We start from the raw sequence: 18743 nt of genomic DNA, 5'->3' as shown, positions 1-18743 counted from the left end.
TTCCTATAGGATCTTTTCTGAGCTAAGATTCAAGTTATACAAACATGTCAAGAGCCTAGCCAATTCAGCTGAGCATGTGCCTTTACCATATGTGCTGATATCTCATTTATCCCTTTTGCTGAATTCTTATGCAGCAGCTCTTGAACCTCATTCCTGTGCAATCTCAATCTTGTGTATGCAACATGATGAATAGGACTTCAGTGTACTGGTAGCACTATTCACCCTGTTGCATACACCAAGTTTATAGGGCTTAACTGAAGTTCACTTAAGTAAGCACTCATTACTTGAACTGTCTCATCTGTTTCTGACACCAAGGCACTAGCTGCATTCATTTTTTTCTTTTACTTGTGGCAAAGCAATGCAATTCTTTTGGATTGCCTTTAGCCTGCAGAGCCAGTTTCTGTTTGTACTCCAATTTAACTTTCAGTTCAATGCTTGTAACTTTTCTGACCTACACTTTATGTATTACCCTATTTTTTTTTCAAACACTAGGAACATGTTCAGATACTACCTCATTTAAGCACATTTTTTTTAAAGCTTCACATGCATTACTAATATCTTTCCCATTCAGTAAAAATGGGACCAAACATAATATTTCCTAAGTTCGTCATAATTTCCTGCTTTGTAGTTTAGCATGTAATCTGTCCTTATTTGGGCATCCATATAGTTATCTACTTCACTAAACAGTGTAACATAATCAATTTCACCAGCTGGTGCCAAAACATTGTCATTCTTAGCTTTGACCCGTTCTGACACTATGATAAAATCTGATACCCTTTGACCTCCTTTAGTTTCCTCTTTCACATGCTATTTGAGAAAGTTCTCTCTCAACAGCTCATTAAAATATCCTTCACTCTTATGAAATTTCTCTTCTACCTAATTATATTTGGATAATTTAAGTCACCCATAATGATTACTGATTTAGTACCTGTCAGGTACTAATTTCTTATAAATTAATGAAATAGCAGTACAGGCAGTTGTTAATCTTAGAAAAAAAAATTCGTATTGGTCTATCATATGACACTTTTCATTATCACTATTTTTTTTTTAAGTTTTATCTCTGATTTTTACTACTCAAATAAAGGACATTGCATTTTTCAGCCCTTACATCAATTCCCATATCTTAGGCCATTGGATTATATTATCTTGATTTACTTAAAGCAGTAAATCCTTGTTCATTGTTATTGTTGATTGCCCTTGCCATATGAGTATTATTTGAAACTTTTGACATTAAACTTAATTTCTTGACCAGTATCATTTGTACTCTTTTCTTTCTACATTAGCCAATATTGACATATGATGAAATTTTAATGCTACCCTGCTTATTTCCTTTAATTATCCTTTCTTTTATTCACTAGAGGTAAGGCCAATAGTTATAACCGTTGACCAGTAGTTGACCTTTAGCATACCATGTAGATTGTAGTGCAGCTTGTTTCTCTGTATATATATACATATATATATATATATATATATATATATATATGTGTGTGTGTGTATACTCCAGGTGATGACCTATTTTTATTAATGTGAAGGTTGAAACGTCGAGTGATTATTTTGGTTTATATTAAACTGAAGTTTTACTCTAACACAGTAGCTGTTTCCATAATTTCTAAGTTGTATTCTGATCATCATGTAAGCATGAAGGAAAGGATATATTTCTACACTTTGTAATGAAAGGTACTGGTGTGTGTGTTGCATGTAATAATTACACTGGTCAACTAATTAAAACTTTTTTTTTTTGTAACTGAAATTAATTTCTTGCAAGTTTTGCTATGCTATTCTTTTCTTTAACTTTTTGAGTCTACACTGAAGTCCAAATTTTCCTGTCCTTGAAAACCACGTCACCATATGCCTCCCTGACTGATTCAAATGTGAGTTATTTTAAAAGTTTGCTACTTACACTCCAAAGTCTGGTTCTTGTTTCAAACTCTCTTAATTTTTCTTCAATAATATTTGTATATTTGAGTCTATAGTTTGTCTCTGAAATCTGCTTAATGTTGATTATTTTTAAAACTTTCTTACATTTTTTTTTTTTAGTATGATACTCATTTTTATCCTACTCAAAACTAAATGGTGATAACTACTTATTTCTAATCCCTTATATACTCGTGTCTTGAACTTGCATGAAGATATTGCTGTCTACAATAATACAACACTTCTATTTCTTGTGTCTTCTCTTGTGAATGTGAGCATGTTTATGTTGGAACATGGTGTTGTCATGTAGAGAAAACTATCAGATACTTAACCATTGTTATTAGCTTTGTGCTTTCCTCTGAATTTTCCCCCAAACAATTTTATTTATTTATTTTTTCTTATGTCAGTTGCATTCTCAATAATGACTAGAAAAATTCCTCCTCTTCTTCCTTAGGAGAACTTCATTGGAACCATAGGCACACAACATTATTCACCTCCCTATTTTGAAATGCACTCATATTATGCTACTTGAATTTGTCTGTTAATCATGAAGTTTTTCTTCATATTTTCATACCATTTAATTATATTATTGGATTTAGTGTTGAATCATATAGCTGTTCCCTCCTCACTATTTCTTGAGTGTAACATATTAATTGTTTAACAAAATGTCACCTGTTTTTAGTCTCCTTTTTCTCAGTAATGGCACTTATCTCAACATGATACTTCTCTAGTTCATCTGTTAGTTTGACACCCATTCAGTTAATGCTTCTCCCATGCAACTCCCAATATTTGTTTTTATTGTACTTTTGAAATTTGTTTATATTGTACCATCATGATTGTTTCTGCTTTAAGCTAATATAGAATAGAATTTAGTCAGTAAAGTCCTAAATTGCCAGCCCATTCCTGTTCATTCAGTATCCAGCAGATACCCACTGAGAGGGCACACCATGTAAAAGTAAGGATTGGACATTGGATCAGAAGTTGCCAGTTTATTAGATCAGTTCTTGTCATTCCTTAAAAGCTATGAGGAAGTCTCCTCTGCATTATGTAACTTTGACCTTTAAGCAGTACCGTTTATATATATTATCTTCTTCTTTTCAGCCATTTTCTGTCCACTGCTGGATGAAGGCCTCTCCCAGTTCCTTCTACCTTTCTCTGTTTTTAATGGTTGATCAATTTTCCTCTACAAAATTTGACAATTCATCACTCGACCTTCTTTTAGGATGTTCTCGGCCTTGTTTCCCTTCTTTTGGAATTCAGTTTGTTAGTATGGTGGTCCATCGCTCATCTTCTCTTCTGGATAGATGTCCAGCCAATTTCCATAAGTGCTTCATTTCTTATTTTTTAATGTGATGCCTAGCATCAGCCTCTCCATTTTCCTTTGAGTTGTTGCTAGTTTATATGTCAGTGCTTTTGTTAGAGACCAAGTTTCACAACCATATGTGATGACTGGAAGTATACACTGATTAAATGTCTTCCTTTTTAAACAGTCGGACATCATTGTTTTGAAAAATGTTTTTCAATTTTCTGAATGCACTCCAGGCAAGTTGAACTCTTCTATTTATTTCCTTTTAGAATCTACATTGATCTAAATTGTTTCCACAGTTTAGATCAATAAGATGACCTAAATATGAAGAGACTCTTTCCAAGAAATTGTTTTCTATTATTATGTTTTTTGGTGTTACAAAATGATTAAACATGATTTTAGTTTTTTCTCTGTTTATTTTTAGGCCATTTTTCTGCTTTCATGATATAGGTCTTCTATCATTATATTAAGGTCTTCTGGAGTGTTTGCAAAAATTATAATATCATCTGCATATCTTAGGTGTGTTAAATTTCTGTTATTAATTTTCATACCAAAGTTTGTCCAGTTTATATTGTTAAATATTTCTTGAAGGACTGCTGTAAAGATTTTGGGTGATAGAGAGTCTCCTTGTCATACACTTTTTCAATTAATATTTTATTGCTCCTCGTGTGAAGTTGGATTGTTGCTGTGTGGTATATTTCCTGGGGGAAGTCTATATATTCTCCAGGAATTCCCTGATTCTGGAGTGCTTTGATTATTGCATTAGTTTTGATGGAATCACATACTTTTTCATAATCAATAAAGGCTAAACAGAGAGGCAATTAGTTTTCTTCTGCTTTTTCTATTATTTGTTTATTATTATTTATATATATATATATATATTATTATTTATATATATATATATTGTTATCCTATTTATGAAAGGATGTTAGCCTGTGGTACATTAGTATTACTATCATGGGATGACTGAGACTAAGGAAATCTGGAAATCCTCTTAACTAAACAGACTCTAGAGCAAAAATTCAAACCCACAGCCTATTCTTTGGAGAGAAGATATGATAACCTAGATCAGTATACATATTTATTTTCTCTCTCTCTCTCTCTCTCTGTGTGTGCGTGCGTGCGTGCGTGCGTGCGTGTGTGTGTGTGTGTGTGTGTGTGTGTGTGTGTGTGTGTGCGTGCGTGCGTGCGTGCGTGCTTTGCATGTTTTTTAGAGCATGTTTCCTAGCAAATTCAGTCAACTTCTGTCATTTGAAGTAGTTGCCTTTGTGCTGTAGCTTCACAAAAGACTCTCAACATATAATCATTAAGGTATTTTATTCAGCATGGACAGCCATAAAGCTCACTGGAGTACACAACCAACAAATTTTGTATTAATTTTCATAATTGCATTAGAAATTATGTTTATTTTGAATGTGGAATAAGGTTCAAATATTCTGAAATTAGATACAGTTCATGAGTTGTTAATATTAACCCTCTCTACCTGAAACTTGGCAATATCATCTGATTACCTGACTCATCACTTGCCATATAAATGATGGTAAGTGATCAGTTGAATCAGAAACTTGTTTCCAAATTATTGCAAAGTAATAGAAAAAGAGAACTTTTTTAGCTATATTAATTAGTCTTTTTTGTTCCTTCCTTAGAAACATAAACATAAATAAACTGGAGTATTTTTATATTGTTAATGTCACTGATAACAACATAACATTTCAGAACAAGCTTCTAACAATAGTCTTTACCACTGAGAAAATTAATAAATAAAAATGTGCATTTTAAATTAAATGATATGGTCTAACTTATTTTGATAGTCATTCCATTTTGTTTCCAAACTTTTTTTTGTGAAACCGCATAAAACGTGTTTTCTTAGCATCTGTTATATTTTATTAAAAAAAATAAAAAAAAAAAAAAACAGTGCTTAAGGGTCAAAGTTGTATAACTGAGAGGAGACCTCCACATAGCCTTTAAAGGAATGCGGAGAACCGACCAGGGCTTCTGACCTAATGTCCAATCCTCACCTTCTCGTGGTGCACCCTGTTGGGTATCTACTTGGATACTGAATGAATGAGGATGGGCTGGCAATTTGGGATTTAGCCGACCAAATTGTATTCTTATTGGTTAAACCAAAATAAAAAATGATGGTACAACACGATTATTACATTGACTGGTTATTACAAGGCCCCCATTGTTTTCGCCAGGGTACCAGGGCGAACAGCGAAAAGTCAGCTACTGGAACAAATCTGAAAACAAACCCCAACTCAACATCACCAGAGTTAAAGATCGATACTATCAACATAAGAAGCCTGAGTGGCAAAGAAATGGAGCTAGCTGAGAAATTAGATCAGTACCAGATCGACATAATAGGGGTGACTGAAACAAAAAAGACAAAAACTGGTGAGATCTTTCTGAGCAATAAATACAAAATGTTATATTCAGGCAATGACAATCAAGGAAAAAAAGGAATAGCCATAGTATTCAACACAAAATACGAGGCTAATCTTCTTGAATGGCAGTCAGTCTTAAGTAGAGTAATGTGGGCAAATATGAGAATGGGTAACTGCACAATGAGACTTATTTGTGCCTATGGTCTCACAGAAGGTTCTACTAAGGTAGAAGTGGAGGAATTTTTTGAGGCTTTAGAAAAAGCAACTGACACAATGAAAAAGGAAAAGTTGGTCCTGGTTGGGGATCTAAATAGCAGAGTAGGAAATGATTGTGAGACATACAAAACTATTTTGGGAAAATTTGGAGAAAAGAGCAAAGCTAATAATAATGGCAAATATCTGTTGGATTTCTCCTCAGGACATGGACTGGTTATTACTAACACCATGTTCCAACATAAAAATGTGCACAAATTCACATGGAGAGAAGAGGCAAGGAATAAGAAAAGTCTCTTTGACTATGTTATTGTTGATAGTGATGTTTTCTCCCTGGTGCAGGACACCAGAGTGTACAGAGGATTTGAAATTGGAAGTGATCACTATTTAGTCTTGAGCAGGATAAAATTGAATTTCATATTGAAAAGAATAACATGTAAGAAAGTTTTAAAGCGGATAAAAGTTGAGCAGCTCTCAGATATGAACTGAACTGTAGACTAAAATACACAAAGATTATTGAAGAATAAATGAAAGAGTTTGAGAACAGGAATTAAACCTTGGAGATTCGGTGGCAAACTCTGAAAAAAACATTGATTGATTTCTGACAGAGAGGCATGTGGTGAGGTTGTGTGCAAGGATAAAAAAATCAGAACTCCCTGGTGGACACAGGAAGTTAAAGAGGCAGTGAAGGAAAAGAAGAAAAGATATCAAAAGTTCCTGTCAAATAAGTCAGCTTGTGCTCTTAGAGAATACAGAGACAAATGCAAGAATGCTAAACACTGTGTAAAACTAGCTAAACAAAAGTCATGGGAGAACTTTGGTAAGAACATAGAAAATAAATATCAAAGAAGGTGGCAAAATATTCTGGAGGTTGCTGAAGAAGTTTAGGAATGGAGGAAAGAGTGCTGTAAAAGGAGTTAGAGATGATAAAGGGGACATGAAAACGGGAGAAAAAGATATTCTTGAAGTATGGAATAATTACTTTGAAAAACTGCTAAATGAAACAAGCAGTGATGACAACAGCACAGTGGTAAAAAACACTGACCAGGCATGCAGTCAGGAATACATATCCATACTTGAAGTAGAAAAAGCCATCAAAGACTTAAAATGTGGAAAGGCAGCAGGAGTAGATGATATTCGACCAGAAATGCTGAAGTATGGTGGTATAAGAGTCTTACAGTGGCTACACTGCATAGTTCAGAAAGCCTGGACAGAGGGACAAATTCCCGATGATTGCAGTAGAGCTCTCATAGTACCCATATATAAAAAGGGAAATAAAACTGAATGTGAGAATTACAGAGGTATTTCCCTACTGAGTGTTTCTGGCAAAATCTATGCAAGTATACTTGAGAAACGGTTGAGAAGAATTGTGGAAGAAAAGCTTGGTGAAGAACAAGCTGGATTCAGGCCAAATAGAGGCTGTCAGGATCAGATCTTCACTTGACGACAAATAGTTGAGAAAGCATGGGAATATAACAAAGATCTATATTTAAGTTTTGTCGATGTGGAAAAGGCATATGACAAGGTACCAAGAGAGAAGCTATTCAATACGCTACAGTTATATGGTGTCAATGGGGCATTATATTAAGCAAAACTTAGTCTTTATTTGAGTTGTATGTCAGCAGTCAGAATTGAAGGAAGTACAGGAAGATGGTTTAATGTTAAATCTGGTGTGAGACAAGGATATACATTATCCCCTCTGTTATTCATTATCTATATGGATCACATTATGAAGGAAAGTGGTATTAAGCATGATTTCAAAATTGGAGATGTTAATGTCAGCTCTTTGCTTTATGTGGATGATGTCATACTTCTAAATAAATCTGCTACAAATCTGTAAGATTCTCTGATTAAATTGAATAACTGTTGTAATAGATATGGTATGAAGGTCAGCAATAAAAAGACAATGAAAATAGGCAAAATCATTGAAAATGTCAACTGTGTTGTGAATGGAGAACCTGTGGAACAAGTAAAACATTTCAGCTACTTAGGCACGATTTTTACTGAAGATGGTAAATTAAATATAGAAATAGACAACAGAATCAGCAAAGCTGGTATAGTAGGAAGTCAATTGAATAAATTCATATGGAATAAGAAAGAAATTAGTCGGAACACTTAATTAGCTGTATACAAGACAGTGTTCAAACCAGTTTTAACTTATGGATCTGAGAGTTGGGTCAGAAGTAAAACACTTGACCAAAGACTAGAGACCGCAGATATGAGAGTCCTAAGAAAGATTATAGGCATGAACAGATGGCATCAAAGGCAATATCATATTAAAAACGAAGATATTAGGAAAGAACTTGACATTGTCAGCATCCAGGAATGCGTTAGCAGAACTAATCTCAGGTGGTATGGTCACTTAAACAGAATGGACGAAGAAAGATTAGTAAAACAAGTGTTCTCTGCCAGGTTGGCAGCAAAACGACCCAGAGGAAGACCAAGATATAGGTGGATTGATACGGTACAAAGTGCCTTAGACGATAGAAATATAAGATCTGATAATGTTGGAGTCTTGACAAATAACAGACTGATTTGGAGGAAAATTGTAGATAGGAAGTTAGTAATGATGTAATTTTTTTCATGTAGTACTGGCATATCCTGTACACCCCTTGAGGGTACATGGCAGGAAATTGACGATGATGAATTAAAAAACATATTGTGTTTCCTAAATCCAGTTTTTGTAATAATAGCATAACCAGTGTTGGTATTCTTTGTTATGTCTCATAATCATGTCTCATTTATTGAATAGGAGTTAATGAAAACACACTTCTATATCTGTATATTCTTCAAGGTGTAATTTTCTAATTTTTCTGAAACTTTTACATTTTCTAATACGTCTATCAGTTTGTAGGGAGACATTTAGTATGATGCCTTCCTACTGACTGGTAGACACATACTAAACTGCCTATGTCAGCTGTTAATTCTCATGTTTTCTCCTATAAATGTATTTATAGTATAAAATATTGGTTATTAAATGCAGGTTGTCAAGCAAACTGTGATGACAGTTGTATATGGCGTAACAAAATATGGAGCAAAGCTACAGATACATAAACAGCTGAAAGATATTCCAAACCTTCCATCTGAAATAGAATGGAAAGCTTCAAGTTATCTAACAAAGAAGACATTTGCAAGTCTTGAGAAAATGTTTACATCCACTAAGAAAATTCAGGTCAGTTTATAGTTGAAATTGAATTATTACATGTTTGTATTTGTTGTAATGTTGTTTTATTACAACACTATTATTATTATTAGCAGTAGTAGTAGTAGTATTAATAGTATTATACAAGCCTTTCCAGGAAATCTGAAGACTCATTGCAGAGGACTCATATTAACTGTTATTGATGCAGTATCTAATATACTTCTCCCTGAACTTATTCACTGATAGAGCACTTACAACCTCTTCTGGAAAGAAATGCATTCCATTCATTCTCCACTCTCCAAGCAGAAAATCTAAAGTTCTATATTCATGTGTTCTTGGAATGTTTTTGCTAATCAGGAAACAAAGGAAGAAACAAGGGTGATTCTGTTTATCATGTATTGAAAGATTTCTTCTCTGCACCAGTCTGATTATTTAGTAACAGTCATTCACAGTATCATATTTTATCATATTCTATCATATTCTTCCTTTTTCCTATCTGTCAGCCAATTTCAAAACATGAAGCTTCAGTCTCTTTCCTCATAGAGAGCATTCAACAGACTTAACACTATTCCGGCTACTCACCTCAGATCCTTTCTGCCACTCTCAGAACCAGGAAACCAAAGTGACCAGATCTGTTCATGATAGTCTTATTTCTACTTGTCACTTTGTGTATTATATAACATTCAAGTGATTCTATGAGATATTTTGTTCTCTTTTGTGAATATGCCCACTAAACTTCAGATCTCCTTTTATTCCCCCCCCCCCCCAACCCCTAGCAATCTCAGTTTCCTGCAGTCTAATTCCATCTATTACATAGATGAAATTAGAATATAACTGCATAGCATATAGACCCCTCCTACCTGCAGTGTGGAATGTTTTCATAAATAGGGTGCTGTTGGGTGAGCACTTCTGTTGTAAATATATATCTTCCCTCTTCCCTTAGAGGAAATGCCATTTGAATTCATAGATGGTAGATAACTTTCACTTTGTTGTGGCAACAACAATATTGCCATGTTTGGTCCCCAGAGCATGGTTTTTGTCTCCTTTCTTCGTACATGTAGTGTGGGAGACTACTTCATGAGTATGCCAGATTCACTGGGCACCTCCCCCCCATTCCAAACCTCCCCATTCAAGGTTACAGCAAAAGAAAAAAAAATAACTATATCCACTTCACCAACATTTATGGTCTTAACATTTTTTAGTTCACTCGTTCCACTGATATGGTTTTGCAATGTTGTGGTTGATAATTAAAAACTTTATATTTTGACACATTGAACTGATAACTGTCATCATTTGCCAAAATTACCAGTCTGTTCAGATCATCATAAAATTTCTACATCACCTTTAACTGGATATTTTCCAGAATTCATTCCCAATATCATTGTTATACAAAGTGAGAAGAAATGACCCAAACACAGAGCCTTTCCACTGGTCATTTGTCTTCTACAGTATACCACTCATTGATATCCTTCAATCAACCACTCTCTTATCCATATTGCCAGCTTTATACCATTCCCATTTACTTCCATTTATAAATAGTATTCCATGCAATATCCTGTCAGATGCATGCACAAGGTCCAGCAGCAGGAGTAGCGTGTAGTCACTTCCCTTTTCCTCTCATCTGACACAAAAAAATTCTATCGACAATTTTCCTCCAAATTAGTCTATTACTTGTCAGCACTCCAGTATTGCTGTATGTAATAGTTCCCTCTTCTAAGACACTACATCAATCCACCTAGATCTTGGTCTTTTTCCTGTCATTTTGGCATCAGACACCTGTTTTTTCTAACCTTCCCTCTCTCATTCTGTTTAAGTGACCTATGCACTTTAGATTAGCTCTGCTCACACATTCTTGAATGCTAAAATGTCAAGTTCTTTTCCTAATATTTTCATTTTTAATATTCCTTCTGTCCAAAAAGAAACCAAACTTTTCAAAAATAGAAGAAACTAGTGTTGCCACCTGTTGTATCTTTTTGTTGTCGAAAGCACCAACCTTCATTAGTGTTGTGTCAACTGTTTATGCATTTGTTTCATTAGAAGCCAAGAGGGACAGTATGTTTTGATAAACAGTCAGAAAATGAGTTTCAAACAGACAGCTGCGATTGACTTTTGTGTTAAACTTAGTAAATGTTTTACCAAAATCCATGAAATGCTTTAAAAAGCATACGGTGATAAATGCTTATCCCGTACTCAAGTTTATGAGTGGTTTAAGCAATTTCAAAGTGGTTGTGAGACTCTTGAGGGTGACGGAAACCTGGGCCATCCAAAAACTGGACTGAGCTAAGTTAACATTCTAAAAGTGCATGATTTCATCAAAGAAAAAGCCGAAATCATCTGTGAGATTGATTGAAGATGAATTGGCGATTCCGAAATCAATTGTGCACAACATTTTGACCAAGAGTTTGGGCCTTCGTAAATTGAATTCGCGATTTGTTCCCCAAAAAATTTATCGAATTGAGCACTGCAAGGACCTCATTAAACCGCTCATAAGGACTCAAACTTCCTTGAAACAATTGTTACGTGACGAAATGTGGTACTTTGAGTACGAGCCCAAAACAAAGCACTAGAATGCTGAGTGGAGACCACCAGAAGAGGTGCTTCCAAAAAAAAAGTCGCTTGGAGAAGTCAAAAGTAAAGACAATGCTGATTTGTTTCTACAATTCCAAGGGCATTATCCACAAAAAATTCATTCTGCCTGGCCAAACGGTCAGTGGTGAGTTTTGTCTAGAAGTTTTGAAGCAATTGATAGTGAGAATTCGTCATGCACAGCTTGAATATTGTCATGCAGGCAGCTGGTCACTTTTGCATGATGATGCACCATCTCATCATTCGAACATTGTGAGACAGTTTTTGAGCAAAAACCAAGTTTGTGTGTTGGATCACTTGCAGTATTCACCCTGATTTAGCACATTGTGACTTCTTTCTCTTCCCTCGACTTCATTTGCCGATGAAAGGAAAGCAATACAGCACCATTGAAAACATTCAAGCAGCAGTAACCACGATCCTCAACAGTATCCCAAAATCCAATATAAAAAACTCATTTAACGAATTAATTGACCATGCCGAACACTGTATCGAAGGTGAGGGAGAGTATATATTGATTGAAATAAATGATTTGAATAATTATAATTGGCTTGTGTTTTATTTTTTATCAGAAGTTCGGTTTCTTTTTGGACAGAGGGTGTATGATAATACCATTGATTCTATCTGTTGACTCTCCTAATTTTTCTCAGAACTGTCATATCTATGATCTGATCAGTTGACTTACAACTTCAATATAGAGTAGGAATTGCTCTGTATAATGTTTCTATTTACCCCATGCGAGTATAGTGTTTTGAAAAGCTTTTCTCTGGACAACTTATCATAAGCTTTGCCCAGATCTACAAAACTTAATTACAGATCCTTGTTATGCTAATATAGTTTCTTAAATATTTGTCATAAAGTGAACATCTGATCTTGGCGATCTTTATTTGGCCTGAGCCTATCTCGATCTCCTCCAGGTTTTACTTCCACTCTTTTTCTTAGCCTCTTCTCAAGTACTTGTATAATTCTTACCTGGAACCCTTAGTTGAGAAGTTCCTCTTTAATTCTAATATTAAAACAGTTTAATCTAATCATTAAACTGTTTTACTCTCCTTATTAGAAATGCGTAGTTAAAGTCACAAAGTTCATCTAATAAGTCACACAGTACCTTTGTAATGCCAAAGGATGCATGACTGAGAATAGCCAGGTGTTCTACACTAAAAGAATGACGGTATAGTCTGAGTTACCAAGTGGAGAAATGACATCTACAGAGTTGTTCAAACTCAACCTATCACATGAGAGAGAGAGAGAGAGAGAGAGAGAGAGAGATCACAAAACTTATAACACAGCAGTACTATGTGTGTGGGCAAATGTTAGAGAGAGAGAGAGTAAAGAGAGAAGGAATTTATAATGTGTTTCTTGAAGAACTGGGAATATTCATTTCATAAAGATGGTATGGAGCAGGCTGTTAAAAAACAGAGCAATATAGGGAATAAAAAAAAAATAAAGATACAAAAATAAGGGGACAGGGATATAGAGGATAAGAAGAGGATGAGAAGTTGGTTTGATAAGTTAGGAAGGCAAACGGTATGTGGATGTCAGCAGTGGCTCTGTATCCTCTTCTGGACACAGAGTTGAGTATTTCTAAGGAGGTAGTTAATGTCCAATATGTTTACCACATGGTATACAAAATCACAATTAATCGCTTAAACTTTGTTTTGTGTGCTTTTAGCACTTCTTCAGGAGAGAATGAAATTAAATTACTTAATACTCTAGTAACAGTTTTTGTCATAGATGCATTATGATTAAAGATGTTCCAATGATTTGACCAAATAATTGAATAACAAATATTAGATTTGAAATTTGGCTGAAGCATATTGAATTAAATTTTATAAACATGTTTGGAGAAAAAAAAATGCTAAAATCTGATAAAATATTTTAATGAGTTCAAAGTTTTATTATTCTGATTGGCTTAAACCACAATTTAAAATAATGGTACAACATGACAGAATTTCAAGCCGGCTGGGACTTCGCCTGGTTAAATAAGACCCCCATGGTTTTCGCCAGGGAACCAGCGCAAACAATGAAAAGTCAGCTACTAGAATAAATCATGAAACACATTCCAACTCAACACCACCAGATTTCAAGATCAGTACTATCAACATTAGAAGCCTGAATGGCAAAGAAATAGAGTTAGCTGAGGAATTGGATAACTACCAGATCAACATAATAGGGGTGACTGAAACAAAAAAAAACAAAAACTGGTGATATCTTTCTGAGCAATAAATGCAAAATGTTATATTCAAGCAATGACAATCAAGGAAAAGAAGGAGTAGCCATAGTATTCAACACAAAATACGAGGCTAATCTTCTTGAATGGCAGTCAGTCTTAAGTAGAGTAATGTGGGCAAATATGAGAATGGGGAACTGGACAATGAGACATTTGTGCCTATGGTCCCACAGAAGGTTCCACTAAGGTAGAAGTGGAGGAATTTTTTGAGGCTTTAGAAAAAGCAACTTACACAATGAAAAAGGAAAAGTTGGTCCTTGCTGGGGATCTAAATAGCAGAGTAGGAAATGATTGTGAGACATACAAAAATATTTTGGGAAAATTTGGTGAAAAGAGCAAAGCTAATAATAATGGCAAATATCTGTTGGATTTCTGCTCAGGACATGGACTGGTTATTACTAACACCATGTTCCAACATAAAAATGTGCACAAATTCACATGGAGAGAAGAGGCAAGGAATAAGAAAAGTCTCATTGACTATGTTATTGTTGATAGAATGTTGTTTTCTCCCTGGTGCAGGACACCAGAGTGTACAGAGGATTTGAAATTGGAAGTGATCACTATTTAGTCTTGAACAGGATAAAATTGAATTTCATATTGAAAAGAATAACATGTAAGAAAGTTTTAAAGCTAATAAAAGTTGAGCAGCTCTCAGATGTGAACTGTAGACTAAAATACACAAAGATTATTGAAGAAAAAATGAAAGAGTTTGAGAACAGGAATCAAACCTTGGAGATTCAGTGGCAAGTCCCGAAGAAAATAATGATTGATTCAGCCAGAGCGGCATGTGTTGAGGTTGTCTGCAAGGATAGAAAATTCAGAACTCCATGATGAACACAGGAAGTTAATGAAGCAGTGAAGGAAAAGAAGAAAGCATATCAAAAGTTCCTGGCAAATAAGTCAGCTTTGTTATAAGTGTTCTTAGAGAATACAGAGACAAATATAAGAAAGATAAAAACACTGTGTAAAACTAGCTAAACAAAAGTAATGGGAAGACTGGTAAGAAGATAGAAAATAAATAACAAGAAGATGACAAAATACTATGGAGGTTGTTGAAGCTCGGAAATGGAGGAAAGAGTGCTATAAAAGGAATTAGAGATGATAAAGGTGACATGAAAACTGGAGAAAAAAATATCCTTGAAGTATGAAGTAATTACTTCAAAAAAATTACTAAATGAAACAAGCAGTGATAGCACAGTGGTAAGAAACACCCAACAGGCATGCAGTCAGGAATTCATATCCGTACTTGAAATAAAATAAAGCCATCAAAGGCCTGAAATGTAAAAAGGCAGCAGGATAGATGATATTCGACCAGAAATGCTCAAATATAGAGATATAAAAGTCTTACAGTTTTTACACTGCATATTTCAGAAGGCCTGGACAGAGGAACGAATTCCAGATGATTGGAGTAGAGCCCTCATTGTACCCATATATAAAAAGGGAAATAAAACTGAATGTGAGAATTACAGAGGTATTTCTCTACTCAGTTTCCTGGTAAGATTTATGCAAGTATACTTGAGAAACAGTTGAGGGTTCTGGAAGAGAAGCTCGCTGAAGAACAAGCTAGATTCAGGCCAAATAGAGGATGTCAGGATCAGATCTTCACTTTACAACAAATAGTTGACAAAACATATAGAATATAACAAAGATCTGTATATAAGTTTTGTAGATCTGGAAAAGGTATATGACAAGGTGCCAAGAGAGAGAGAGAGAGAAGCTATTCAAAATTCTACAGTTATATGGTGTCAATGGGGCATTATATCCCGCAATACGCAGTCTCTATTTGAGTTGTAAGTCAACAGTTAGAATTGAAGGAAGTACAGGATGATGGTTTAATGTTATATCTGGTGTCAGACAAGGATATACATTATCCCCTCTGTTGTTCATTATCTATATGGATCACATTATGAAGGAAAGTGGTATTAAACACGATATCAAAATTGGAGATGTTAATGTCCGCTCTTTGCTTTATGCGGATGATGTTATACTTCTAAAAAATCCGCTACAAGTCTGCAAGATTCCCTGACTAAATTGAATAACTGTTGTGGTAGATATGGTTATGAAGGTCATCAATAACAAGACAAAGACAATGAAAGTATGCAGAAGCATTAAAAATATCAACTACATCGTGAATGGAGAACCTATAGAACAAGTAAAACCTTTCAGCTACTTAAACATGATTTTTAGTGAAGATGGTAAATTAAATATGGAAATAGACAACAGAATCAGTAAAGCTGGCATGGTGAAAATAAGCTGAATAAATTTATATGGAATACGAGAGAGAGAGAGAGAGAGTACTCTGAGACCTGGGTTAGAAATATAACCCTTGACCAAAGACTGGAGACTGCAGATATGAGAGTCCTGAGAAAAATTAGGGGTGTGAATAGATGGTATCAATGGTAATATCATATTAAAAACGAAGATATTAGGTAAGAACTTGACATTGTCAGCATCCAGGAATCCATTAGCAGAGCTAATGCCAGGTAGTATGGTCACTTGAACAGAATAAACGAAGAAAGATTAGTAAAACAAGTGTTCTCTGCCAGGTTGGCAGCAAAACAACTCAGAGGAAGACCAAGATATAAGTGGATTGATACAGTAAAAAGTGACTTAGAAGACAGAAATATAAGATCTGATAATGTTGGAGTCTTGATAAAGTAACAGACTGATTTGGAGTAAAATTGTAGATAGGAAGTAGTTAGTAATGATGTAAAGATATAAGTGGTTTGATACAGTAAAATGTGCCTTAGAAGACAGAAATATAAGATCTGATAATGTTGGAGTCTTGACAAGTAACACTGATTTGGAGTAAAATTGTAGATAGGAAGTTAGTAATGATGTTTATTTTTCATGCAGTACTATCATAATATCCTGTTCACCCCTTGAGAGTACAAGACAGCAATTTGATGATGATAAAATTTCTTGGTATCTTTAATATATATATATATAGAGAGAGAGAGATATACCTACATGTGTCCTCGCACCACTATCCAGCACAGAAGTTAGGTATCATCTCCACTCTAGCTCATCATGCCAGGTCTGTATTGTCAGATGAGGAGGAGCTAAAAAGTGAAGTACATCTCAAAAGAACCTTCACAAATAATGGCTACTCTTCAGAAACTATCAATAAACAACTATACTGATACAGAGACACAGGACAGCCCCAAGGGTTATATCTCTTTACCATACATCAGCTCGCTCTCCTGGAAACTAAGAAGAATTTTGAAAAAATTTAACATGAAAACATGCTTTTCCACTCTTCCTAAACTCAGATCAATTCTAAGCCAACCAAAACAGGCTCACAACCATTTTTAGTTTCAGGTGTATATAAAATCTTATGTGACTGTGGGAAGTCATGTTATGACCAAACTGAGAAGTCCATCCTCCTTCATCTTGAAGAACATCAGAGAGACATCACTTATAGTAGAACCAGACCCTCTCAAGCCATGTCCTCTTCTCAGTGAACACAAATAATGAAGGCCGCCAACACGAAATAGACTGGAATACAACATCAAACATTCATATATGCCATGATGAAGTAGCATGCCGCATAGTTGAATCCAAAGAAATTATCCTAGACTCTTCTCACATAAACAGTAACCTTAGTTATAGTTTCGCAGACTCACATAGCTCTACTATCGGATACTGGCGCACCCGTGAAGTCATGCTCATATATGCCTAATAATAGAGCTTTAGCCTGGACCGTAGCTTCAGTTCAAACTTAATTCCAGTTCATAGTCTGTTATTGTAGTGGTACAATGTTTCTTTATGATGTTTTTTATGTTTGCTTTTAATGTTCTCACGCCTGAAGAAGTCGGCATTCTGACGAAACATGTTGTGTGTTAAATTAAATTAATTTGTGTTTTCTAATTCTCGGAATTCAGTCAGTAAATAATATGAACATATATTTGCTAAGAAATAAACGTGGATTTCTAATATCCCCTATTTCTGTTTATTTTACGTCACAAATGTCAAAACGTTTAGGCTCCTCTTTGTTAAAAAGTGAGAATTGAATTTTTGCTTTCCATAAATATAATAAAATTGTCAAATATTAAAAGTATTGAGCCAAGAGGCTTCAATTTGGCATTAGTAAGATACTGAAAGGAGGATATTATGGATTCATTCATATTTTATAGGCAACTGGAAAAAATAGTTTCAAAATTTTAACATACGATATGAGAATATAATTTTCTCATAAGCTATTTGGTAAATTTTCTAAGCCTTTATGATGTTTAGCCATAAAATACAAATGAAATCATAATGCCCTCCATGTTAGTATATTATTTATTCCAAATTAAAGTCCTTTTACTCTATATTTTAACATTTTACTGTTCCTGTACCAATGATTCACTTATGATGAATTTAACTTTTTGATATAGGATTGCAGTGTTATATTTAACCAACTGTTATTGCTGCTTTAAGGTTTCTGTATGGTCTGTGATGAACACAAACAGTTCAAATCACTTATCAAGTCAGTAAAACTTGATCTATATGCTAATAAACTGAATATACGGGCTGTTATTCAAACACGAATAATGTTGTTATTGCATCAACAGCATATTTTTCTACTCCAAGAAAATACTATGAGGCAATTTTTTTTTACATTTGGCCATTTGGTTAGTTGATGATTTGCTTTATGGTTCTTATGTAGTGTAAGCTGAATAAAAGCTGGGTATTTTTTTATTTGAGCCATTGAATGTGTACCAAATTTTTATGTGTACCAAATCTTGGACTGCTTTGGCACACATATTAAAGAAACAGGCTATGGTAGGAGTCGGGGGGGGGGGATGAGTAGACTGAGGAATGAAAGCTCTCATTCCAGTAAGGATCATTTTAATTATTTAGTGGAAATGGTAATGAGACCATTAAAATAAAAAGGCATAGAGATTAGTTGGGAGAAAGTTGATCTGTAGAAAAAGAGACATAGTCAAGATTATGGTTCAGCTGTGAAGAGGCAAGCTAACAATGGTG

The 18743-nt window shown here is 34.7% G+C and overlaps 1 protein-coding gene across 1 annotated transcript in view; it reads left to right on the top strand.

Moving 5' to 3' along the window:
- Positions 1–18743, top strand: part of PolrMT (mitochondrial RNA polymerase) — a 603530-nt gene that overhangs the window by 444530 nt on the left and 140257 nt on the right. Inside the window, exon 25 of the mRNA XM_090391417.1 lies at positions 8801–8989. Within this exon, the coding sequence (XP_090247543.1) occupies positions 8801–8989 (189 nt within the window). The remainder of the gene's footprint in view (positions 1–8800; positions 8990–18743) is intronic.

This window comes from Typopeltis vanoorti, chromosome 4, assembly GCF_054136105.1.
Source record: "Typopeltis vanoorti isolate ZY-2024b chromosome 4, IOZ_Tvanoo_1.0, whole genome shotgun sequence".
NCBI classification, from domain to species: Eukaryota; Metazoa; Arthropoda; class Arachnida; order Uropygi; family Thelyphonidae; genus Typopeltis; species Typopeltis vanoorti.
This window is presented reverse-complemented; position numbering and strand designations above follow the sequence as displayed.